Source organism: Amblyomma americanum, chromosome 1 (assembly GCF_052857255.1).
Source record: "Amblyomma americanum isolate KBUSLIRL-KWMA chromosome 1, ASM5285725v1, whole genome shotgun sequence".
NCBI lineage: Eukaryota > Metazoa > Arthropoda > Arachnida > Ixodida > Ixodidae > Amblyomma > Amblyomma americanum.
In genome coordinates this window covers 345,359,590-345,380,241 of record NC_135497.1, presented here as the reverse complement: position 1 = coordinate 345,380,241, position 20,652 = coordinate 345,359,590, and the positions used below count along the sequence as shown (strand labels likewise).

General features: G+C 50.3%; 1 protein-coding gene across 1 annotated transcript; it reads left to right on the top strand.

The window, feature by feature from the left end:
- The first annotated feature begins 1,245 nt into the window (after positions 1 to 1,245).
- Positions 1,246 to 20,447, top strand: LOC144115547 (uncharacterized). The gene is made up of 5 exons (XM_077649974.1): positions 1,246 to 1,404; positions 2,176 to 2,284; positions 2,453 to 2,528; positions 3,487 to 3,650; positions 19,885 to 20,447. The coding sequence occupies exons 1-4, from the start codon at positions 1,344 to 1,346 to the stop codon at positions 3,571 to 3,573; spliced, it is 333 nt and encodes a 110-aa protein (XP_077506100.1). The 5' UTR covers positions 1,246 to 1,343; the 3' UTR covers positions 3,574 to 3,650; positions 19,885 to 20,447.
- The last annotated feature ends 205 nt before the right edge of the window (positions 20,448 to 20,652 follow it).

Sequence of the window (20,652 nt, the reverse complement as noted above, 5' to 3'; positions counted from 1 at the left end):
ATTTCAACCGTTCTCCAAACAGCGTCTGGCCGAACCTCAACAGATGGGTCCAGCGTTGTGCAGCAAGCCCGATGAGGGCAAGTATACCGCATTTATTTATTTTATTTATTACTACCTCAAAGGCCTGATTGAAGGGGTATTACATGAGGGAGTGGGTAACAGGGCATAACATTGCTTCATTTGATGACTTGAATAGTGATGGATCAGCACTAAGCACAACGCGGCTGGGCAAGTCATTCCAGTCCTTCGCGGTGCGCACAAAAAATTAGGACAGATGAGCAGATGTTGGGACAGTTGGAGGATAGGCCTTTTCATGGTTCGTGCAGCCTGAGGTGCGGTGGGCTAGGATGATAAGAGACTCGTGCGGAACATGATAATAGAACTTGTGATATAGACATAATCTTGCGATGTGACGTCGGCTAGTTAAACTTGTGAGATGAGCATTGCCTTTTAGTTTAGCGACACTTCCATAATAAGAATAAGCAGAAAATATGAACCTAGCGGCGCGGTTTTTAATTGCTTCTAGCGTATTACAAAAGATTATTTTGATTAGGGCACCAGATAGCGCATGCATACTCAAATTCAGGCCGTACAAATGTAAGAGAGGCTTGTGATTTCAACGATGATGCTGCTAGATGTAACGTTCGCCGAAAATAACCGAGGACGTGATCTGGCCGCAATTACGCATCGCTATCAAAAACTGTCTCAATTTTGATATCGTGACGTCAAAATGACGACACCGAGAGATGCCGACCGCGGAATTGGCCAATGCGGAGCAAGGTTGCGGTGGCTAGTAGCAGGGCTCCGCCCCGAAACCGCTATTCGCACGACAAAGGACCGTAGACTGATGTTTTGCTGTAAAGACGCAGTGAATAAAAACGAGTAATGCTTTATTTTGCTAAGAAACTGTATTTAAAACTCAACAGCACTAAGCTAAACAAGCAGTGTTTTCAGTTTTTCAATTTAATTGGTTGTTCAGTCACTTTTGTTGCCGCGAAAGTGTGCTGTGAGCAGTAAAGCTTGAACATGTTAGTCAAAAAATAAACAGAAGCGCAATGAAGAAAGCAACTAATGTTTTATTTTGGTAATTAACTGTGTTGTAAAGTTAATAATGCGAATGAAAATTAGAAGGGTTTTCATTTTTTCAAATAAATTTGCTGTAGGGTAACTTCTTCCGCCGTGAGGGCGCGCTGGCAGTGGTATCGAGTGAGCATGGCGGCTTGCAAGAAAACAGCTGATTCCACGGCTAGTCCCCGATTTTTTGCGTGTCGTCTAAAATCAAGGTACTTTAAGATGTCTTAAGTGCGCAGAAAAATCTGATTGAAGGCAGTGAACGCTACGGCATGCGGATATCAACTTACAAGGAATGCTGGGCTCGAAAATCGACGAGGACAACATATAGTGGTAAGTGTGTATTTGCTTATCGATGACAACAATGGCCCAAAAATGCTCTTGGGTTGACGTGTGGTTCTGTTTTTTGTTTGCTAAATACAAAACGACCGGGAAGTGTGACATATGGGGCGAAATAAAGTTGTATGGCTGCATGATCGTCTGTTCATTGTATGTAGGTGTGTAAGTAAGGAACGACCAAGGACGAGAAAAACGATTTGGCGCACACTACCAACCGTCTTGCTCCATCCTTGCTGCTTCGTAACCTTGTATAAGTTGTTGCAATAGAGCGCACGTCTATGCTCTGCTGTGTGAACCCAAGTTATATATATAGCGCACGTCCTCGTGAAGCCAAGCTGTGCATTCCCCATTATTCCCTTTTTCATTCCCTGACCGATACTAAGAAATCGCTGGCGGAATTGGCATGAGGTACCGGTGTCATTTGAAATGGCCATGTCTGCCAAGGCGTGCACGCGCGTGTGGAAAGCACAGTACGAGCTAATGGTTGAGTTCATGGAGCAGCACCCGGCGCTAGCTCACGCTGCCTCACCCCTTTCCGGGGGCTACACGGCGGCTCGCAGGCGCGAGCTGTAGCAGGAGCTTGCGAACCTGCTCAACGCCGTGGGCCCCGTTGTCAAAAGTGTGCCCCTCTGGCGCCACACGTGGCAGGTGTGGTGTGCCCGGTGTAAGAGGGAGGAGGTCCAGCTTTTGGCAGCGGGAAGGTGCGCATGTCAACAACGGTCTGTCGAATGGCCCTTGAATATGCCTCTCCGCATCCTGTCGCAGAGGCACTGGAGGCGGCAGGCTGCCGGGGCTTCCAGGCCGTGTGTGCAAGCTGCGGGCGCCAGGCCTCGTGCAAGGCGTCGCAGCTCCCATGTTTTCTTCCTCCAGCCAGGTATGTGGTAAGCCGCGGTGACGTTACTAATAATGAAGGGGGAATGATAGTGGAGGCTAATGAAGAACAATGAATGTCAACCTCGGGGCCATGTACTGTGAGAAATGCACACACAGAATGAACTTCGAGACACTCGTGCATGAACGTGGGGCGCTGTGCCTGTTGCAGAACCAGACCCGTGTGTCCGTGGGGGAGGTACCAGGGACAATCGGCCTGCAGCAGGCAGAGGCGCGCTCTCCACCTGGTAAGTGAATTTTTAGTCATTTGATATGTACACCTAACAACTTGTACACATTGTTGACCTCATTGTGGTTCTTCGTTTAGTTAGGAAGGGATGCGAATGCTGAGGTAACAAATGCAACCTCGAGTTATGTACCTTGTACTATCTTGCCCTCTTGGTACTGCTGTTTTTCTTCTTGTGTCTCAGTACCTAGTAACCGTGTGTTTTGCGCCACTACATGCTCTGCTGAAACTGTCCACTAAGCAGTGGTGTCTTCTGGAATGAATTCACATAGATGACACCCCCCCCCCCCCCCCCGGATGAAAAGGAGCTGGAGGACATGCCTTGTGGCACAGCCTGTGAGTTGGTGTTCCAATATCAGGCTGCACATTATCCATTTCGCAAGCTACCTACCATTAATACCATTTGCCGGAGTAGACTATTAGTATCACTTTACAATACCCACTGAAGTTTGGTTTGGTTTATGGGGATTTAACGTCCCAAAGCGACTCAAGCTATGAGAGACGCCGTAGTGAAAGGCTCCGGGAATTTCGACCACCTGGGGTTCTTTAACATGAACTAACATCGCACAGTACACGGGCCTCTAGAATTTCGCCTCCATCGAAATTCGACCGCCGCGGCCGGGATCGAACCTGCGTCTTTTGGGCCAGCAGCCGAGCGCCATAACCACTCAGCCACCGCGGCGGCCACCCACAGAAGTGTCTTTCATATGCACCACTGGTACCTTGTGCAAGCTTTTTCTTCTTACAACGGGAACTGTGGTGTCTGCGATGGTGACACAAATGTGCACATTGAAACAATGTTGTTTTCGTCATACCGCTGACTATGAATGCTTTTATGTACTGTTCCCCAGTATGCATGTCAACAGCCCTCTGAAATATTGCACCAAACAGTCAGGTTATTGCTCATCGTGCTCGGCTATATGACAAGTGTACAGTCAGTGACATTCTCCTTTTGACAGCTGCACAGGAGCAGCCAACTGTGGTGCCGGGCCGTCCGAGTCAGCAGGAGCGGAGCACGCGGACGGAGGAAGTGCGCCAGCTGCTAGCGGCGACCCGGCGCACCAACGACCTCCTCGCAGCCCGCAATGTTGAGGACATCGCGTTTCACGCACGCCTCCTGGAGGTATGTGCAGACAGCACCCACCACATTTAGTGAAGGAGAAGTAGCTGCATGCAACATGCTGTCCACAGTTCGAAACCTATGCCTGACCTCTAGAGACATTTCAGTAGGTCATCTTTATGCGAAACGAGCCCTCTATGTCTGTTAAGTGTGCAAATGAAGCTCCTTTTATGTACAGCACCTACGCCAGACAGCAACAGAAGTCCGCAGCCTCACGGCGGCAGTGAGGGAAGTGACTGCTGTCGTGAAGCAAACTGGGGCGTAGATGGTGCGGACTGCCGATGCAGCAAGGGCTGACACAGTGCGCCTCACCGAGCAAGTGGTACTTGCGCTGGCCTTTATTATGCGTGTCTTGCAGAATCAGGTACAGCCACCGCAGTAACTTGTTCGGTGGGGCTCTTTTTTCCTTTTTTACCTGTTTTTCCATTTTTTTTCCTTCTGCAAGACGCAGAATAATTTTTAATTCCCGGCCAGATGCAGGCGTTATGCATATATTTGTTTTCCTTCTACAAGGTGGAGAATATTTTTTTAATTCCCTGCCAGGTGCAGGCGATATGCATATACTTGTTTTCCTTCTGCAAGGTGCAGAATATTTTTTAAGTCCCTGCCAGGTGCAGACGTTATGCATATATTTGTTTTCTTTCTGCATGGTGCACAATATTTTTTTAATTCCCTGCCAGGTGCAGGCGTTATGCATATATTTGTTTCCCTTCTGCAAGGTGCACAATATTTTTTTAATTCCCTGCCAGGTGCAGGTATTATGCATATATTTGTTTTCCTTCTGCAAGGTGCAGAATATTTTTTTAATTCCCTGCCAGGTGCAGGGGGCTTATGTATGAATGTTTTTTTTTCCTTTTGTACTTTTTAACTTGTGTGAAGTGTACAGGCTGTGCAATATTCGTTGTCCACTTTGGTTTCGTGTTTCAATGTGGAAGCATTGCTAGTCCCCCTACGAGAAAACTGGACGGCATGTATGAGCACTCGCAGACGGTATAGAAAATCCCAGTCATGTCAGGATAAATTTGTCGTCATCCCGTGGTCGCATGGCGCACAAGGCAAGCTGAGGGCCGCCTTCCCTGACGGTCATATACATGACATTCGCCTTACACACCCCCCACTGGCTGAGTTCAATATGGCGCAACTTTTCCCTGCTACATTCGTGTCAAAATTGCAACCAACCATTTCTCGTACAGCGTTCCAGGTGGTGTCATACGCACATGCTTTCGCATTCCCGCACATAACCAGTCTGAAGTGTGTGTGTCAATTTTTGTGATGGTACCTTGCAACCTTTTGCAAGACACACAAGGTGTGTGATATGTACTATTTACTTTGATTTCGTCTTTAGATGTTACCTTTTTACCTTCTGCAAGACACACAAGGTATGCTATATCTAGTCAGTGTTTGGTTTTTCATATGTTCATTAATTTTCCTACTTCGCACATTCACTTAATTGTGTGCTTTAACGACCCGATGTGACACATGTGCTTATAGGGACAATGCTGTAGAGGGCTCCGGGTTAATTTACACCACGGGGTTCTTGAACGTGTCTACACATTGCGCAGCACACGCGCACGATTTGTCCATCGCAATGTGACCCCATGGCTGACAGTTAACCTGCTCCAGATCGGTAGCAGAATACTTCAAACACTGAGATGCCACGACGGGGCTTAGCATGCCTTATGCCAAAATATTGGAAGATATATATAGGAACTGTACAGCTACCATAGTCCTCTATAAAGTCAGCAATAAAATTCCAATAAGGAAGGGCATCAGGCAAGGAGACACGATCTCGCCAATGCTATTCACCGCCTGTTTACAGGAGGTATTCTGAGGCCTGAATAGGGAACAGTTGGGAATAAGAGTAAATGGAGAATACCTAAATAATCTGCGATTCGCTGATGACATTGCCTTGCTGAGTCACTCAGGTGAGGAACGAGTTCAGCAGAGCAGAACGGTGGGTCTAAAAATTAACATGCAGCAAGCCAAAGTAATCTTCTACAGCCTAGCAAGGGAACAGCAGTTCACAATTGGCAGTGACAGCTGATCCGGATCATGAGACGGAAAAAACTAGACGGATAAGGATGGACTGGAGCGGATATGACCGGTTCTCTCAGATCATGAATGGCAGTTTACCGATATCCCTTGGGCAGGGCATGTAATTGGAAGGCAAGATAACCGCTGCTCCTTAAGGGTAGCGGAGTGTATTCCAAGAGAAGGCAAGCATAGCAGGGGGGCGGAACAAAGTTAGGTGGGCGGATGAGAGAAGTTTGCGGGCACACTGTGGACGCAGCTGGCAAAGGACATGGTTAATTAGAGAGACATGGAATACGCCTTTGCCCTGTAAGGGGCGTAGTCAGGCTGATGATGATGAATGAGAATTTTGTCGTGTTAAAGTCATTCTGACAGTACAACTTGCCATATTCGTGATGCATTACGTTGTGCGTCAATCTTCTCGGAACTGCTAGGGTTTGCCATTGAGCAGAACTTCATCACACGTCGTCGTATTGATATTCATGCATTTTGTAGGTGATAAACATATTCTAGTCAGGCGAAATATATTACACACTTATAGAGCATTGCTTTAGATGTGTACCATGGTTAAAGACGTGTGGGGAAGTGCGTTTTCTGTTTGTATAACTCACGTAGAAGCTGTGGTAACACGTAGGCCGCTAGTCTTGCCATGTTTATCATGTTTGTATGTTGCAATTTGTGTACCACACGTGAAGATTCATGGTAATGCAAGCAGTGCATTTTGCACCTGTCTGTTCAAATAAAAACACTTGGGATAAATGCTGCTCAAAAAAAAAAATAAAGTGCATGCTGAAAGGAACCCTGAAATGAGCTGTATGGGCATATTGTAGCGCAAGAGATGTGTACAGGTGCTCTTTGTTGGTATTTCAGTTAAATTTGAAAGGTGTGCTTGCACCCTGTAATTTAGGAATACATAAAAAACCCTCCTTACAGAAGGACATAACCAAAGAGGACAACACACCTCACCACGCGTCTCCTAAATCGATGATGCTACTGGGCAGACTTGGTGAGTTTGAAGGATGGCCCTTCTGTCCACTGATGTCATCACGGTTGGGGATGCGCAATGAGGTGTGTTGTCCTCTTTGGTTGTGTCTTTTTTATTTATTCTTAAATACAGGGTGCAAGCACACCTTTCAAATTTAACTGAAATACCAACAAAGAGCACCTGACATCTCTGGCACTACAATATGTCCATCAAAATCATTTCGGCCCTTGAATGCATATAGAGCAAAAAAATTGCTTCAGTGGGACTTCCTCATTTCAATAAGCATCACAAACATTCAGTGCTTTGTTTTAACAGTACACTTTTTATTCACCCACTTAAGCACGCACGCACACATACACACACGGCATAGGATGGTGCACGAAGTCGGTTTTGACTTGCCAGACGAGATGTTTCGATGCCAATTTCGACTCGGGAAAGAGACTGCACAGTTCCTGTGCGACCAACTCGCCAATGAACAGGGAGGTTCGCAGGCGAGTGCACTTTCAGTGTAGCGACAGGTGTTGTGCGCGCTGCGCTTCTTCAGCGCCGGCAGCTTGTAGGCACACACAGGAAACAAAAAAAAATAAAAGTCGGCACTTGGCGGGCTGCGGCTAAGGGCACAGCCACAATGCAGAGTTGCTCACACACAAGTGTACACTGTACACTGACACGAGGGGATGACGCTGCCAACAGTAACCGTGGCTGCTGTGTTGCACAAATGAGCACCTTTGCTAGCTACCTTGCGAGGTGGTGTCGATGGGCTCAGTGCTGGCGACGCTGGAGTTGCCGCCGCAACTGACGACGCACCGTGCGCAGGTATGTCAGCCTCCGGAGACGAGTTCTCCGAAAAAGCTCAACAATACCGTTGCGCACGGCTCTCCCCCGCAGGTAGGTAAGGCAGCTTGCAGCGCCTTGCGTGTAGACTGCAGCCGGAGGTGGCTCATTGTCGTCCGGGTCAGTGGCATCCACGTCTCCTTCTGGCAAGGGGTCATTCACACAGAGGTTGTGCAGCGCAGCACATGCTCCGATTATGAGGGCCGCTCGCTCCGGCTCATATTGGAGCGTCCAGTAGCTTTGCAGGCACTGGAAGCGTCTCTTCAACACGCCGATGGCGCGCTCCACGACGGATCGCATGGAGCTGTGTGCTGAGTTGTATAACCCCTCTAGAGAGGCCAGACTGGGATGCCCTGGCACAGGTGTTAAAAGCCAGGGCTCCAAAGGGTAGCCACTGTCCCCTGAATAACAGAAATGATGTTCAGTTAAGCCTGGCCTTTGTCGTCCTAAATCTCAACACTCTTGATACAATGGCAGCAGATTCATAGCAACGTCCAAAAAAAAAAATGCGTGAAGACGACCGGTCAACAAGAGGCACAAAGACGCACACACAAAGCCCAGAACTTGCAACTGACTTTTTTGTGAAAACGGAAACTTATAAAAACACACCGTGCGCAGTGAGAATACATTATCGACAGGTCCTGTGTGATTAGTAGGAATGGAAAGCCCCAATGTACCCATGTAAGATTTCGATGTTTCTTTGCTGGACATAATTCAGACGAACCGACACAGTTGTCACCCTTTTTGGAGGTGAAGTAAGCCTCGATAACCTCTTTCGGTTTTCATTTTTGCCTCACCACGGAATTTGTAACCGAGGTGGGGGTTTCTTATTGCTTACCCAGAAGAAACTCGCCACCTTGCAGCAGTCCTTGCTCTATCTCGTGGCGCAGCCACGAATAGTGCCATGAAAAGGCGTGGTCCGATCCCGGGCAGCGGGTGTCAACAGCTATAATTTTCATGTTGGAGTCGCACACCTGTGAGAGAAAGCACACCACAAGCTTAGTTGTGAACTTCCGCCATTAAGGCCCGAGCTTGCAGCCGAACATGCAGTCAAAAATGGAGAGCGAAGCCTACTATCATCGTGTTGAGGGCGTAGTAGCCCTTACGGCTCCAAAAGGCGGCCGTGTGTGCAGCATCGCCCCGTGGTGCCTTGATGGCGATAAGCGTGCCATCCATACACCCAACGACGCCGGGGATGCTGCCGTGGCGAAATAAGCCCTCCTTCACCGCCGCCTTCTCTTCCGGGCTCGCCGGGAACAGCACCCAACCATCCCGCGACCCCACTGTGACAATAGCTGCTGACACCCGCCGCACACACTTGCTGACAGTGGGCTGGGCTATAGCGACGTTGCCCTCATTTCCCACGGCGCCTTGAAATCCGCCGGTGCCGAAGAAGCGCAGCGCGCACACCTGTCGCTGCACTGACAGTGCACCTCCCAGTTCATCGGTGAGTTGATCGCACAGCCACTGTGCAGTCTCCTTCCTGAGTCGAAATTGGCGACGAAACAGCCTGTCTGGCAAGTCAAAACCGTCTTCGTGCACTCTCCTACGCCGTTGCACGCGCGGCCAGCCGCGTATGGCGAAATCAACCGCAGCCATTTTGCTTCTCAAACGCGTTGAGAATACATTTCCCAGTCTCAAAAATTCGTCTCAATCTGCCCGCATAATTAGGTGGCCAACGTCAACACTTCTGGGCCATCTATGACGTCAGTCAGTGACGCAAAAAGCAAAATGGCCGCCGCCGATGGCCGACCAATAACAGAGGGGCAAATGAGACACTTTTTGAGACAGTTTCGTCTCAAAAAGTGCCTGACGAGGATTTGTGCGCAACATTCTGGGGAGTGTGGTGTTAAAAAACTGTTTGCTCAGATTTAAAAACTCGGGCGTTATAAATCTTTTCAGCTTCATAATATTTTTTCCACGCGCAGCCCGAAAACGCCTTTTCTTCTTGTTATTGAGGCGTTTTAATGTATTATTGAACCAAGGGGTAGAAACGCGCTCACTGAGAGTAATTGTAGGAATGTACAGTTGGATGAGGTTATTCATTTTATTCTTAAAGAGAAGCCAGTTAGTCTCGGTAGATCTTTGTTCAAAATCAATAAGGAACGTACCAAGCACAGAAATTCTCAAGTTCACGGTTAATGTTACAGTAAGTGCTACAGTAATGCTACAATAACAGGTTCTCTGGCTGGGACGTTAGTATCAGATCAAGTATGCTAGATGATTGTGCAGTTTGTCTTGTTGGGGAAGAGACTAGCTGGTTAAAGCAAAGGTTTGACATGCGTTCATAAAATGACATTCTGCGGAATCTGATGCGATCTCAGAAGGGCGAAACCAGTTTATCGTCAGGAAGTTAAAATCGCCTAATATAAAGACACTAGCATGCGGAATTTTTGAGGTTACATTGTTAATAGCGTCATGAAATAGTGGAACGAACGAAGCGTCGCTGTCTGGAGAACGGCACACGATGCAGATTAAAATGGGCGGAAAATAGGCGATGGAGCAGATGAACAATATTTCAAGGGGCGATTCAGTTTTTAAATCGAAGCATTGAAGCTTACGGTGGGTGGTTATCAGCACGCCGCTGCCTTGCATGCCTTCGCGATCGCGCCGAAAAATATCGAAGTTCGGGAATATTATCTGCGCTTCTTTGTAATCTATTAGTTCATTAAGCCAAGTTTCAGTTAGGACAATGATATTGCATTTAGTGGTATCAATGAGACTTGTTAGAGCGTCGTGTTTAGGAAGAAGGCTTCTTAAGGTGGTGTAAACGAAAGATACAGAGTTAAGAGCAGCGCCGTGCGAGGGACTAGGAGGTAGCCATGGGGTGCAAGGTACAACCTGTTGAGAATCCTGATCAAATGTGTATGTGGTATTGCTTTTGATAGTCCTGTTGTGCCGCAGGGTGAACTTCTCACATTGGTCTTTTGCAAACTGGACGAGGTTTTTACGAGCTGGGCGTGTGTTCTGGCAATAGTCTTCGGAAATGCTAAAATTGGCCCTTCTCAGTTTCTTTGCATTAGTAAGTACCTGTTCTTTGATCCTGATTGCGCAAACCTTACCATTATTGGCATAATTTTCTTACTCTCAAAACGCCCGAGTCGGTGTGCTCGTTCGACGTACATTGGTTCGACTGAAACATTAAACTTGATATCACAAAACCACGATAATTAACTTCTCAGATTCCACCCAAGTTTCACGATCAGTATCATTTACAACAAAAAACAAAACATTAGGACGACGAGACTGATCCTCATAGTGATCCATTCTACGCACAAGGTCTCCTAACGGTACTCTCAGCGAGACACTGGAGGCTATCAAATTGCTATTTAAGAGAGCTTAAATTTAGAAGCACAGTTGTAACCAATTACAGCAAGCCTAGCTTTAATTTCTTGAAACGCTTTCTCGTGTTCAGCCAGTTGAGTACGAATTGCTTTCATTTCTCCCAGAATAGATGCCTGACCAGCCTTGGTATCGTCCAGTGCCACTAACACGTCATTGTTGCTATCGGCGCCAGCGCAAGTCGTAGGCCAGGATTTGGCTCGATATCGCCGCAAAGGACTAAAAGATCAAGCAATACACGTGTGCACTCGGTTGAAAGAGAAATGCAATAACCTCGACTCGGCAGCACAACCAGGCCAGCAAACTAGTACGCTTAGCAAAAAGAGGGTAAGAATGTTTTACCTGAACAAAGCAAAGGTGAGGCATTTTACGCAAGCCGGCCGACGCAAGTGCTGCCAAGCCCACTGAAGTGGATGTTGATTGTAGGCTGTCTGATATACGGTGACGTTGTTGTCGGTGGTGGTTTGAGTGATGTGATGCGCGGAAGTTGTGCGCAGTCTCCGGTTTCGGGGGTGGTGCTGCTGGGCAGGACTGAAGGTCAGGTGCCAGTGATTCTGGGGCTGCTGACGGGCGGTTCCTGTGGATTTCCTCCGTGGCGACGGCCGCCTCCCGGGACGATGCGCTCGCAGTAGCAAAGGGTCCAGTGCGATTGGAGCTCAAACCGTGTGGCCAGGAACGAGTGAGGATGAGAAGCTGCACAAAGCAATGGTGAGGCATATTAGGCAATCCGGCCGACGCAGTGCTGCCGAGCCCACTGCGACTGTAGCCTGGCACACAGTCTGCTCCTCTCACCACACCAATTTCAGCTGCAGACAGTAGACATGGAGCTCATTTTTCCAGATGCCTTTCATCACAAAGCTGACTCTACTTCTGCTGAGTCACGTTTACGAATTGACCTGACTAATTACTCACGGACGTATCATCTCCCTAGCCGCCTCCCTTTCGTCATTTTGAATAGAGAGGTGCGAAGGTTTTGGACCGCGGGCTCCACCACTGGAAAGACCGGCGCTACCGCCACAGTGATGACAAGGGCAGGATGATGTTATCTCGCCGCTTTCTTCGCGAAGGCGCCAATCGGGGGATCGGAAGAGAAACCGCGTGTTTTGTAGTGGAAGCTGCTAATGGCTCCTTTCCCGAGAACTCAGCGATGTTAGCACAGACGCGGCGCAGGAGTGGGAAGAGGAACACGTGCATTTGGCAGAGGGGTCACGAGACGAGGTGGGGGAAACGCGGTGCCCATTGTTCGCCACCAGGCGCTTGCGGGCACGAGCCTTTTCCCTTTTTTTTTTCGCCACTGCCAGACGGAGTATCGTTAGGTGTGATGACGTGACACGCTAGGACTAATAAAACGCTTGTCTAATAAATGCCTTTGAGCGACTGCTTCTGACACCATGTTGATATTGGACCCAGTAGACGCACAAGGCTTGCAGCTGACACCAGGTCTCGAACGGAAGAGCAGAATCCGCGAAAACTCAGCTCTTCGAGTAGCCAAGTCCGGACGAGAGTGCGAAGACAGAATACAAATAGACATACCGCAGACATCAAAACAAAGCCACAGAGACGCGAAGCACCTGCAGCATTTCGTGCAGCGGATGCAGAGTCAACAGGGGTTCAGCAGCGAAACGTACAGTATGAGCTACGGCAAACTATGCGCAAATATTCAGCAGCGCGTTCCACCTTAGCGAAGGCAAGGTGTTGTCAGAGGCAAGCACACCCACACCCCGTCACTTCTCTTCCCCATCCTTTCTCTCCACCTGCATCACCGTAAACAAAAGCCTCATCACGGAAAAAAAACCTGGTGTTGTGGTTGGTCATAAAATTCGCTGACTCTGATGCTATCATATTCCTCACAGGGAATGTAAATAATTGTCCCTGTAGTTTTTCTATGCCTTTCTTACTATACAAGTGCTTTGAATTGGGCTTGTTGGTTAACGTTCATATTTGAAACAGCGCAAAGGACGGGACGCAAGGAAGGAGACACCAGGGGCGCTTGTGGTGTCTCCATCTTTGCGTCCCATCTTTAGCGCTGTTGAAATGCGTTTCTTAACTACTCGGTGAGAGCGCAGGACAAAAATGGCTGTGGTTTAGCTCTGGCTAAACCTCGAGTGACGCGATAGCTGCATCTGACCGAGTGGAACTCTCAGTCGAATTGCAGTCAGTCTCTCGCCGCTCCGTTTCGCTAGGCGTTCCTTCTCCATCTTCGTCCGACTTGACGCGGCGCATGCGCACAGCTGTTGCGCGCCGCAGGCAGCAGCAGCTGCTCCGCACCACATGACCAACCCACGTGACCAAGGGACGCACCACGTGACCAACGGCGCCGCCATGGACCTCAAATGGTGCCACACTGAAGGGTTAAAGAGGTAGCGTAGTGTAGCTATCGCCACAAAACTTTGAAAACAAGATTTTGCAACGCATCGGAAGTTAGATAATTGCCATCATATGCTCATAACAGTATCGTACAATATTTCATAGTTGCCGAGGCCCATTGAGCCCAACAAAATTGAAAGTTTGGCTGTGCACAGAGGCACAGAGTTGCCAGACTCGTTGCACAGAGGCAGAGATCTAGCCGCGTGCGTAGTTTTGGACAGCGCGTTTGGAGTCTTATAATGGTGGTTGCTGTGGTGGCGGAGAGGTAAAGCGCGATGACTGTCTCTTCGGCTATCTTTGTGTGTCGATTTCGTGTAGTGTGCAACTACTGAGGTTGCTGTCGTTCACGTCTGTCACCACCGCTGTCATACCAGGGTAGAGGGCGGGATACATTTCTTCCCATAGCACCGTCCGTGAATTAGCCTACCGGGCAGACGCGGGAGGACATGCCGAGGGTGCCCACAAGGATACACTCAACAACTACTAATAAACAACACGAGCCTGCCAACTGGACCGCCGCAGGTACCCGGTGAGACACAAGACACTGTCCAAGGCCCAGGATCATGCCTGGCGCCGCCTGCAGACCACATCTGATTCTGTACGCCCACATCTATCCCGACTGCTACTCCAATGCGTATAATCTTTGCACATGTCCAGCATTCTTGGACGAAAATTTTGGATATTTGAATATTGAAAGGTACTGATATGTACATTTTGAAGGTAGTGGTCCATTATTCCGATGCGTGGAGTAATCTTTCTTTTAAAGTTTTATTTTCCATTGCTGGCATCGAGAAGTTAAGGTTGCCATAAAAAAACAATGTATAACGTTTTCGGCGATGACAAAAACGTTCACAGCAAAAAAAAATGCAAGCCTGCCGACAGGAGATTTGCGGATGTAGAGAAATCTTACAATACATGAAAAAATGGAGTTCATAAACACTTTACCGTTGAAAATACTTTTGCCCAGAATTTTTGGACATGGCGAACCCACAAACATAACCCATATTCAGCGGGCATATCGGCAAACATCAAGCCCATGCTGTGATATCCACACAATGGAGCAGTGGCAGCACTAATGGGCAGCTCTAGCCTCGCCGTTATTTAGCCTCGCCGTTAATTAGCCTAGCCTAGCCTTGCCGTTCAAGTTCAAGTTCATTAACCACTCGCTGTGATCGAAAGGCAAACTGTCTGTCCGTCCGTCCGTCCGTCCGTCCGTCCGTCCGTCCCTCCGTCTGTCTGTCTGTCTGTCTGTCTGTCTGTCTGTCTGTCTGTCTGTCTGTCTGTCTGTCTGTCTGTCTGTCCGTCCGTCCGTCCGTCAGTCAGAAAGTCAGTCAGTCGGTCGGTCGGTCGGTCGGTCGGTCGGTCGGTCGGTCGGCCTGCCTGCCTGCCTGCCTGCCTGCCCGCCTGCCTGCCCGCCTGCCTGCCCGTGCCTGCCCTTGCCTGCCCGTGCCTGCCTGCCTGCCTGCCTGTGCCTGCCTGCCTGCCTGCCTGCCTGCCTGCCTGTGCCTGCCTGTGCCTGCCTGCCTGTGCCTGCCTGTGCCTGCCTGTGCCTGCCTGTGCCTGCCTGCCTGTGCCTGCCTGTACCTGCCTGTGCCTGCCTGCCTGTGCCTGCCTGCCTGTGCCTGAATGTGCCTGCCTGCCTGTGCCTGCCTGCCTGTGCCTGCCTGCCTGCCTGCCTGTGCCTGTCTGCCTGTGCCTGTCTGCCTGTGCCTACCTGTGCCTGCCTGTGCCTGCCTGTGCCTGCCTGCCTGTGCCTGTCTGCCTGTGCCTGCCTGCCTGTGCCTGCCTGCGCCTGCCTGCCTGTGCCTGCCTGTGCCTGCCTGTGCCTGCCTGCCTGCCTGCCTGCCTGCCTGTGCCTGCCTGTGCCTGCCTGCCTGCCTGCCTGCCTGTGCCTGCCTGCCTGCCTGTGCCTGCCTGCCTGCCTGCCTTCCTGCATGCCTGCCTGCCTGTGCCTGCCTGCCTGCCTTCCTGCCTGCCTGCCTGCCTTCCTGCATGCCTGCCTGTGCCTGCCTGCCTGCCTGCCTGCCTGTCTGTGCCTGCCTGCCTGCCTGCCTGTGCCTGCCTGCCTGTGCCTGCCTGCCTGCCTGTGCCTGCCTGCCTGCCTGCCTCTCTGCCTGTGCCTGCCTGCCTGCCTGTGCCTGCCTGCCTGCCTGTGCCTGCCTGTGCCTGCCTGCCTGCCTCTCTGCCTGTGCCTGCCTGCCTGCCTGTGCCTGCCTGCCTGCCTGCCTGTGCCTGCCTGCCTGTGCCTGCCTGTGCCTGCCTGCCTGTGCCTGCCTGCCTGTACCTGCCTGCCTGTGCCTGCCTGCCTGTGCCTGCCTGCCTGCCTGCCTGTGCCTGATTGCCTGCCTGTGCTTGCCTGCCTGTGCCTGCCTGCCTGTGCCTGATTGCCTGCCTGTGCCTGCCTGCCTGCCTGCCTGTGCCTGCCTGCCTGCCTGTGCCTGCCTGCCTGTGCCTGCCTGCCTGCCTGCCTGCCTGTGGCTGCCTGCCTGCCAGCCTGCCTGTGCCTGCCTGCCTGCCTGCCTGTGCCTGCTTGCCTGCCTGCCTGTGCCTGCCTGCCTGTGCCTGCCTGCCTGCCTGCCTGTGCCTGCCTGCCTGCCTGTGCCTGCCTGCCTGTGCCTGCCTGCCTGCCTGCCTGTGCCTGCCTGCCTGCCTGTGCCTGCCTGCCTGCCTGTGCCTGCCTGCCTGCCTGCCTGCCTGCCTGTGCCTGCCTGCCTGCCTGTGCCTGCCTGCCTGCCTGTGCCTGCCTGCCTGCCTGTGCCTGCCTGCCTGCCTGCCTGTGCCTGCCTGCCTGCCTGTGCCTGCCTGCCTGCCTGTGTCTGCCTGCCTGTGCCTGCCTGCCTGCCTGCCTGTGCCTGCCTGCCTGCCTGTGCCTGCCTGCCTGCCTGCCTGCCTGTGCCTGCCTGCCTTTGCCTGCCTCCCTGCCTGCCTGCCTGCCTGCCTGCCTGTGCCTGCCTGCCTTTGCATGCCTCCCTGCCTGCCTGCCTGCCTGTGCCTGCCTGCCTGCCTGTGCCTGCCTGCCTGCCTGCCTGCCTACCTGCCTGCCTGCCTGTGCCTGCCTGCCTGCCTGCCTGCCTGTGCCTGCCTGCCTGTGCCTGCCTGCCTGTGCCTGCCTGCCTGCCTGCCTGTGCCTGCCTGTCCGTGCCTGCCTGTGCCTGCCTGTGCCTGCCTGCCTGTGCCTGCCTGCCTGTGCCTGCCTGCCTGCCTGACTGCCTGTGCCTGCCTGCCTGCCTGCCTGTGCCTGCCTGCCTGCCTGTGCCTGCCTGCCTGCCTGCCTGTGCCTGCCTGCCTGCCTGTGCCTGCCTGCCTGCCTGTCTGTGCCTGCCTGCCTGCCTGCCTGTGCCTGCCTGCCTGCCTACCTGCCTGCCTACCTGCCTGCCTGTGCCTGCCTGCCTGCCTGCCTGTGCCTGCCTGCCTGTTCCTGCCTGCCTGCCTGTGCCTGCCTGCCTGCCTGTGCCTGCCTGCCTTTGCCTGCCTCCCTGCCTGCCTGCCTGCCTGCCTGCCTGCCTGCCTGCCTGCCTGCCTGTGCCTGCATGCCTGCCTGCCTGTGCCTGCCTGCCTGCCTACCTGCCTGCCTACCTGCCTGCCTGTGCCTGCCTGCCTGCCTGCCTGCCTGTGCCTGCCTGCCTGTGCCTGCCTGTCTGCCTGCCTGTGCCTGCCTGCCTGCCTGCCTGTGCCTGCCTGCCTGTTCCTGCCTGCCTGCCTGCCTGCCTGTGCCTGCCTGCCCGTGCCTGCCTGTGCCTGCCTGTGCCTGCCTGCCTGTGCCTGCCTGACTGCCTGTGCCTGCCTGCCTGCCTGTGCCTGCCTGCCTGTCACAGTCAGTCAGTCAGTCAGTGAGTCAGTCAGTCAGTCAGTCAGTCAGTCAGTCAGTCAGTCAGTCAGTCAGTCAGTCAGTCAGTCAGTCAGGAGAACTTTATTCTAGAATCAGATTGCCGCCCCAGATGGGTCGCCTGTTTCGCTGCAGGCACATCATTCTCGCCAGCCAGGAGGAAAAAGCGTCCGTTTTCGATGACAACAGCCTGCGTAGCTGACGGCATCAATTTCAGCGTACAACCCTCGCAGTAACGAAAACAACAGCCCTCAGCCGAGCCCAGTGAATCATTAACCGACATGAAGCACGCGAGAACCCACTGTGTGACCAGAACCTGCTAGCGCTCGGTTACTTCGGGAAACTGGTTGACTGCTGCCCCTTGTAGCACGTCCGCATTTGAACGTAAAAGTTAAACGCCAAGAACAGCTCGTTGGACTCAATTTCGCGGTGTTGCTTTCGCACTTTGCCTGCGCTGCCGCTAGTCTGAACCGCTCGCCAGCGGTTCAGAAGTCCGAAAGCATCGGCTTCGGACGCTGCACAGTTTGTCGCCACTTACTTCTCCAGCCAGCTCCAGCCCAGATGGAAGAATGTCACGTGACACGTACGCCGCGCAGTGACGTCGACTGGTGGGCTTTGCATTGCGCGCGGAAAAGACGCGAGCTTTTTAAGGGCGTTAGCTCTTATTCATCACGTTTCTGTGATTTCTTGGGGCATGCTACCACCTCCCTTCGGCGTGAAATTTTCTAAGTCCGAGGAATTCAATATGGCGGCCCTATCGTAATTCGATATAGCAACCCAATTGGTGATTGATTGGTGACGTAATTAGTATATCGAATCTGTGATTTATTGGTGACATCACTGATTTTGTGACGCCATAAATAACTGATCACATGACTATGTTTAATCGCTTACAACTCGGTAATTCTTGAGGTTATCATAAAACTAATTAGATATTTGAAATCATCTAGATGAGTAGAACAGGTTAGATACCAAAACTGACTAAATAAATTAATATTGAGTTATCGTGAGGCTTATATTTAATTAACCGATAACGTGCGGATCTAACTAATGGCATATTCGTAACGGGCTCAATGACTACAGCATGTTAGACACCAATATCGCCTAATTAGGTTAACATTTAGTTATGGTTAGTCTTAAAATGGCGGGCAATTTCATACCTCATGGCGAACGGGTACCTAGCGCCTTGAGGTAAAAAAATGGCCCTCCAAAGAGTCGAAAGGCTTTTTCGGCCCAAATTGGTCAAAAATATTCGACCTCAAGGCGGTAGGCGCCCGCTCTTTGTGAGGTATGAAAAAGTAGCATAATCACATGGTAATACATCGCATGGACGATAGATGGCGCTACTTCAACGTTTTCCAGACGGCGGCGGCGTAATTTTTTAAAGTGGGGCGAGATGACCACAATCTGTTGAGCCACACCGCCGAGAGTAATCTTGCTGTCCACCTACAAATTTCAAATTACAAAGCGGCTGAGTACAGTCGAAGAAAGTTAACTGCTAGAAATGTTATGGCCCATCTCACCAAACACAATCTCCTATGCACTAGTCAACATGGTTTCAGGCGTGGATTTTCCTGCAGTACGCAGCTGGTAGAGTTCGTTCATAATTTGGCATCGGCAATCGATAAGCAACAAATTGTGGACTGCGTTTTCTTGGATTTCCGCAAAGCATTTGATGCTGTCGCGCACAGTCTTCTTCTCTCCAAATTGAAAGCGTATAACCTGGATCGTAAAGTAATTGCGTGGATTGCAGAATATCTGTCGTTACGAAGGCAGGCTGTTGTTCTGAACGGTGTTTCTTCACAGTATGCACCAGTTACGTCGGGAGTTCCCCAAGGCTCAGTATTGGGACCACTTTTGTTTTTGCTGTATATTAATGATATTTCAGTTGGCATACAGTCTTCATTCAGGATGTTTGCCGATGATTGTGTTGTTTACAGAGTAGTAAATTCCACTTCTGATTCAGAAATCCTGCAAACTGATTTAGATACTGTGGCAGACTGGTGTGTACGTTGGGACATGTCCTTAAATATAAACAAAACTGTTCACGTCACCTTCACAAGAAAACGTGCTAATTATCCGTATAGATATAGAATTAATGATTTTACTCTCAAAATAAGCAAGTCATTTAAATATCTAGGCGTCTTTTTTACATCGGACTTACGATGGAATAAGCACATTAATTATATTGCAAATAAGGCAGCGTCACGTTTGGGTTTTCTACGGCGGAATTTCAGCCATTTACCAAGCAACTTAAAAACACAGCTGTATTTCAGTTATGTACGCTCCATACTTGAATATGGATGTGTTTGCTGGGACCCACACACATCTGAGTGTGTAGGAAAATTAGAGAAAATTTAGAATAGGGCAGTTAGATTTGTTCTTCGTAATTATAATTGGCAAGTTAGTATGACGAAAAGCAAACGAAAACTTAACTGGCAAGAGTAGAAGGACCGTAGAAGGTACATCAGATTGAAATTTTTCCGTGAGATTTATTATTCAAAAACTGGCATAAACCGCGAACAATATATCCAGGCACCTGGACCACTGCTTGAAGGTCAGAGAATTTTCTTGCAAGGGAGACGTCTTGCGTTATTCTTTTTTTGTTAGAACTGTTCGGGACTGGAACAGTTTGCCATCGAGCATTGTATGTATTACATCTAACGAAGCATTTTTCCATGCACTGCAATAATTGCTTTATACCTATAAATGAAGTCTGTACCCCCCTGCTGTAATGCCCTGCGGGGCGATGCAGGTAACTAATAAATAAATAAAAATAAATAACCAACATAATATATGGGCTTGGTGACACCGGTTACAGAAGGATGCTGATCCCGATTCTTTTTGCCCAGATCGCCTGCCGGGCGCACTTCGCCGTGGGATCAACGGACCCTCCGTTCGAAAGGACTCCTGAAGAGCATGCGCCGACTGACCTGGTCATCATGCCATCGCCACGGCTCACCCAAGAAACAACGCCCTACTTGCATCAAGCCTGTCAGCGTATCAGCTCGGTGACATCATCAGATAGCGACCACTTCAGGCATAAATACTGGACGCTCTTGCGAGATTCCTTCAGTGGGCTTGGTGACACCGGTTACCGAAGGATGCTGATCCCGATTCTTTTTGCCCATGTCGGTGACAAGTATCTAACTTCTTCTATTAGAGATGATACAGTCATATTTACGGTGTTGCCAAGCCCACAGTGTTTCTTTGGTCTATTATGTGACTGTTTACAAGTGATCAGGTTATTGTTACTAACTTCCGGAGACATAGAGCTAAATCCTGGTCCTACTTCTGATTCAGAGTCTGAGACACAGTTAAACAACCAATTACTTAAGAAAATTTTGAAAGAGCAAACAAAGACTAATAAGACTCTGGCTTCGCTGACTAATAATCTGAAACAGGTAGAATCGACAGTCGAGAATATTCAAACCAGGATTACCAAAATTGAGAAAGAACTGTGCCGAATTGAGAATTATGAGCAAAGGTTGGAGAAAGTGGACGAAGCTTGCAATAACACGAACAAACTAGTTCTTGAGTTAACCAAAAAGGTAGATGATCTCGAAAACAGAAGTCGTAACAATATCGTAATATATGGAGTAAATGAAGATCCAGAGGAC

Bases quoted from the DNA above. Each gene is read 5' to 3' on its own strand.
- LOC144115547 (XM_077649974.1), top strand. From the start codon at position 1,344: ATGCGGATATCAACTTACAAGGAATGCTGGGCTCGAAAATCGACGAGG. The intron at 1,405-2,175 runs GTAAGTGTGTAT...ATCCTGTCGCAG, and splicing joins GACGAGGACAACATATAGTG to AGGCACTGGAGGCGGCAGGC. The intron at 2,529-3,486 runs GTAAGTGAATTT...TCCTTTTGACAG, and splicing joins AGAGGCGCGCTCTCCACCTG to CTGCACAGGAGCAGCCAACT.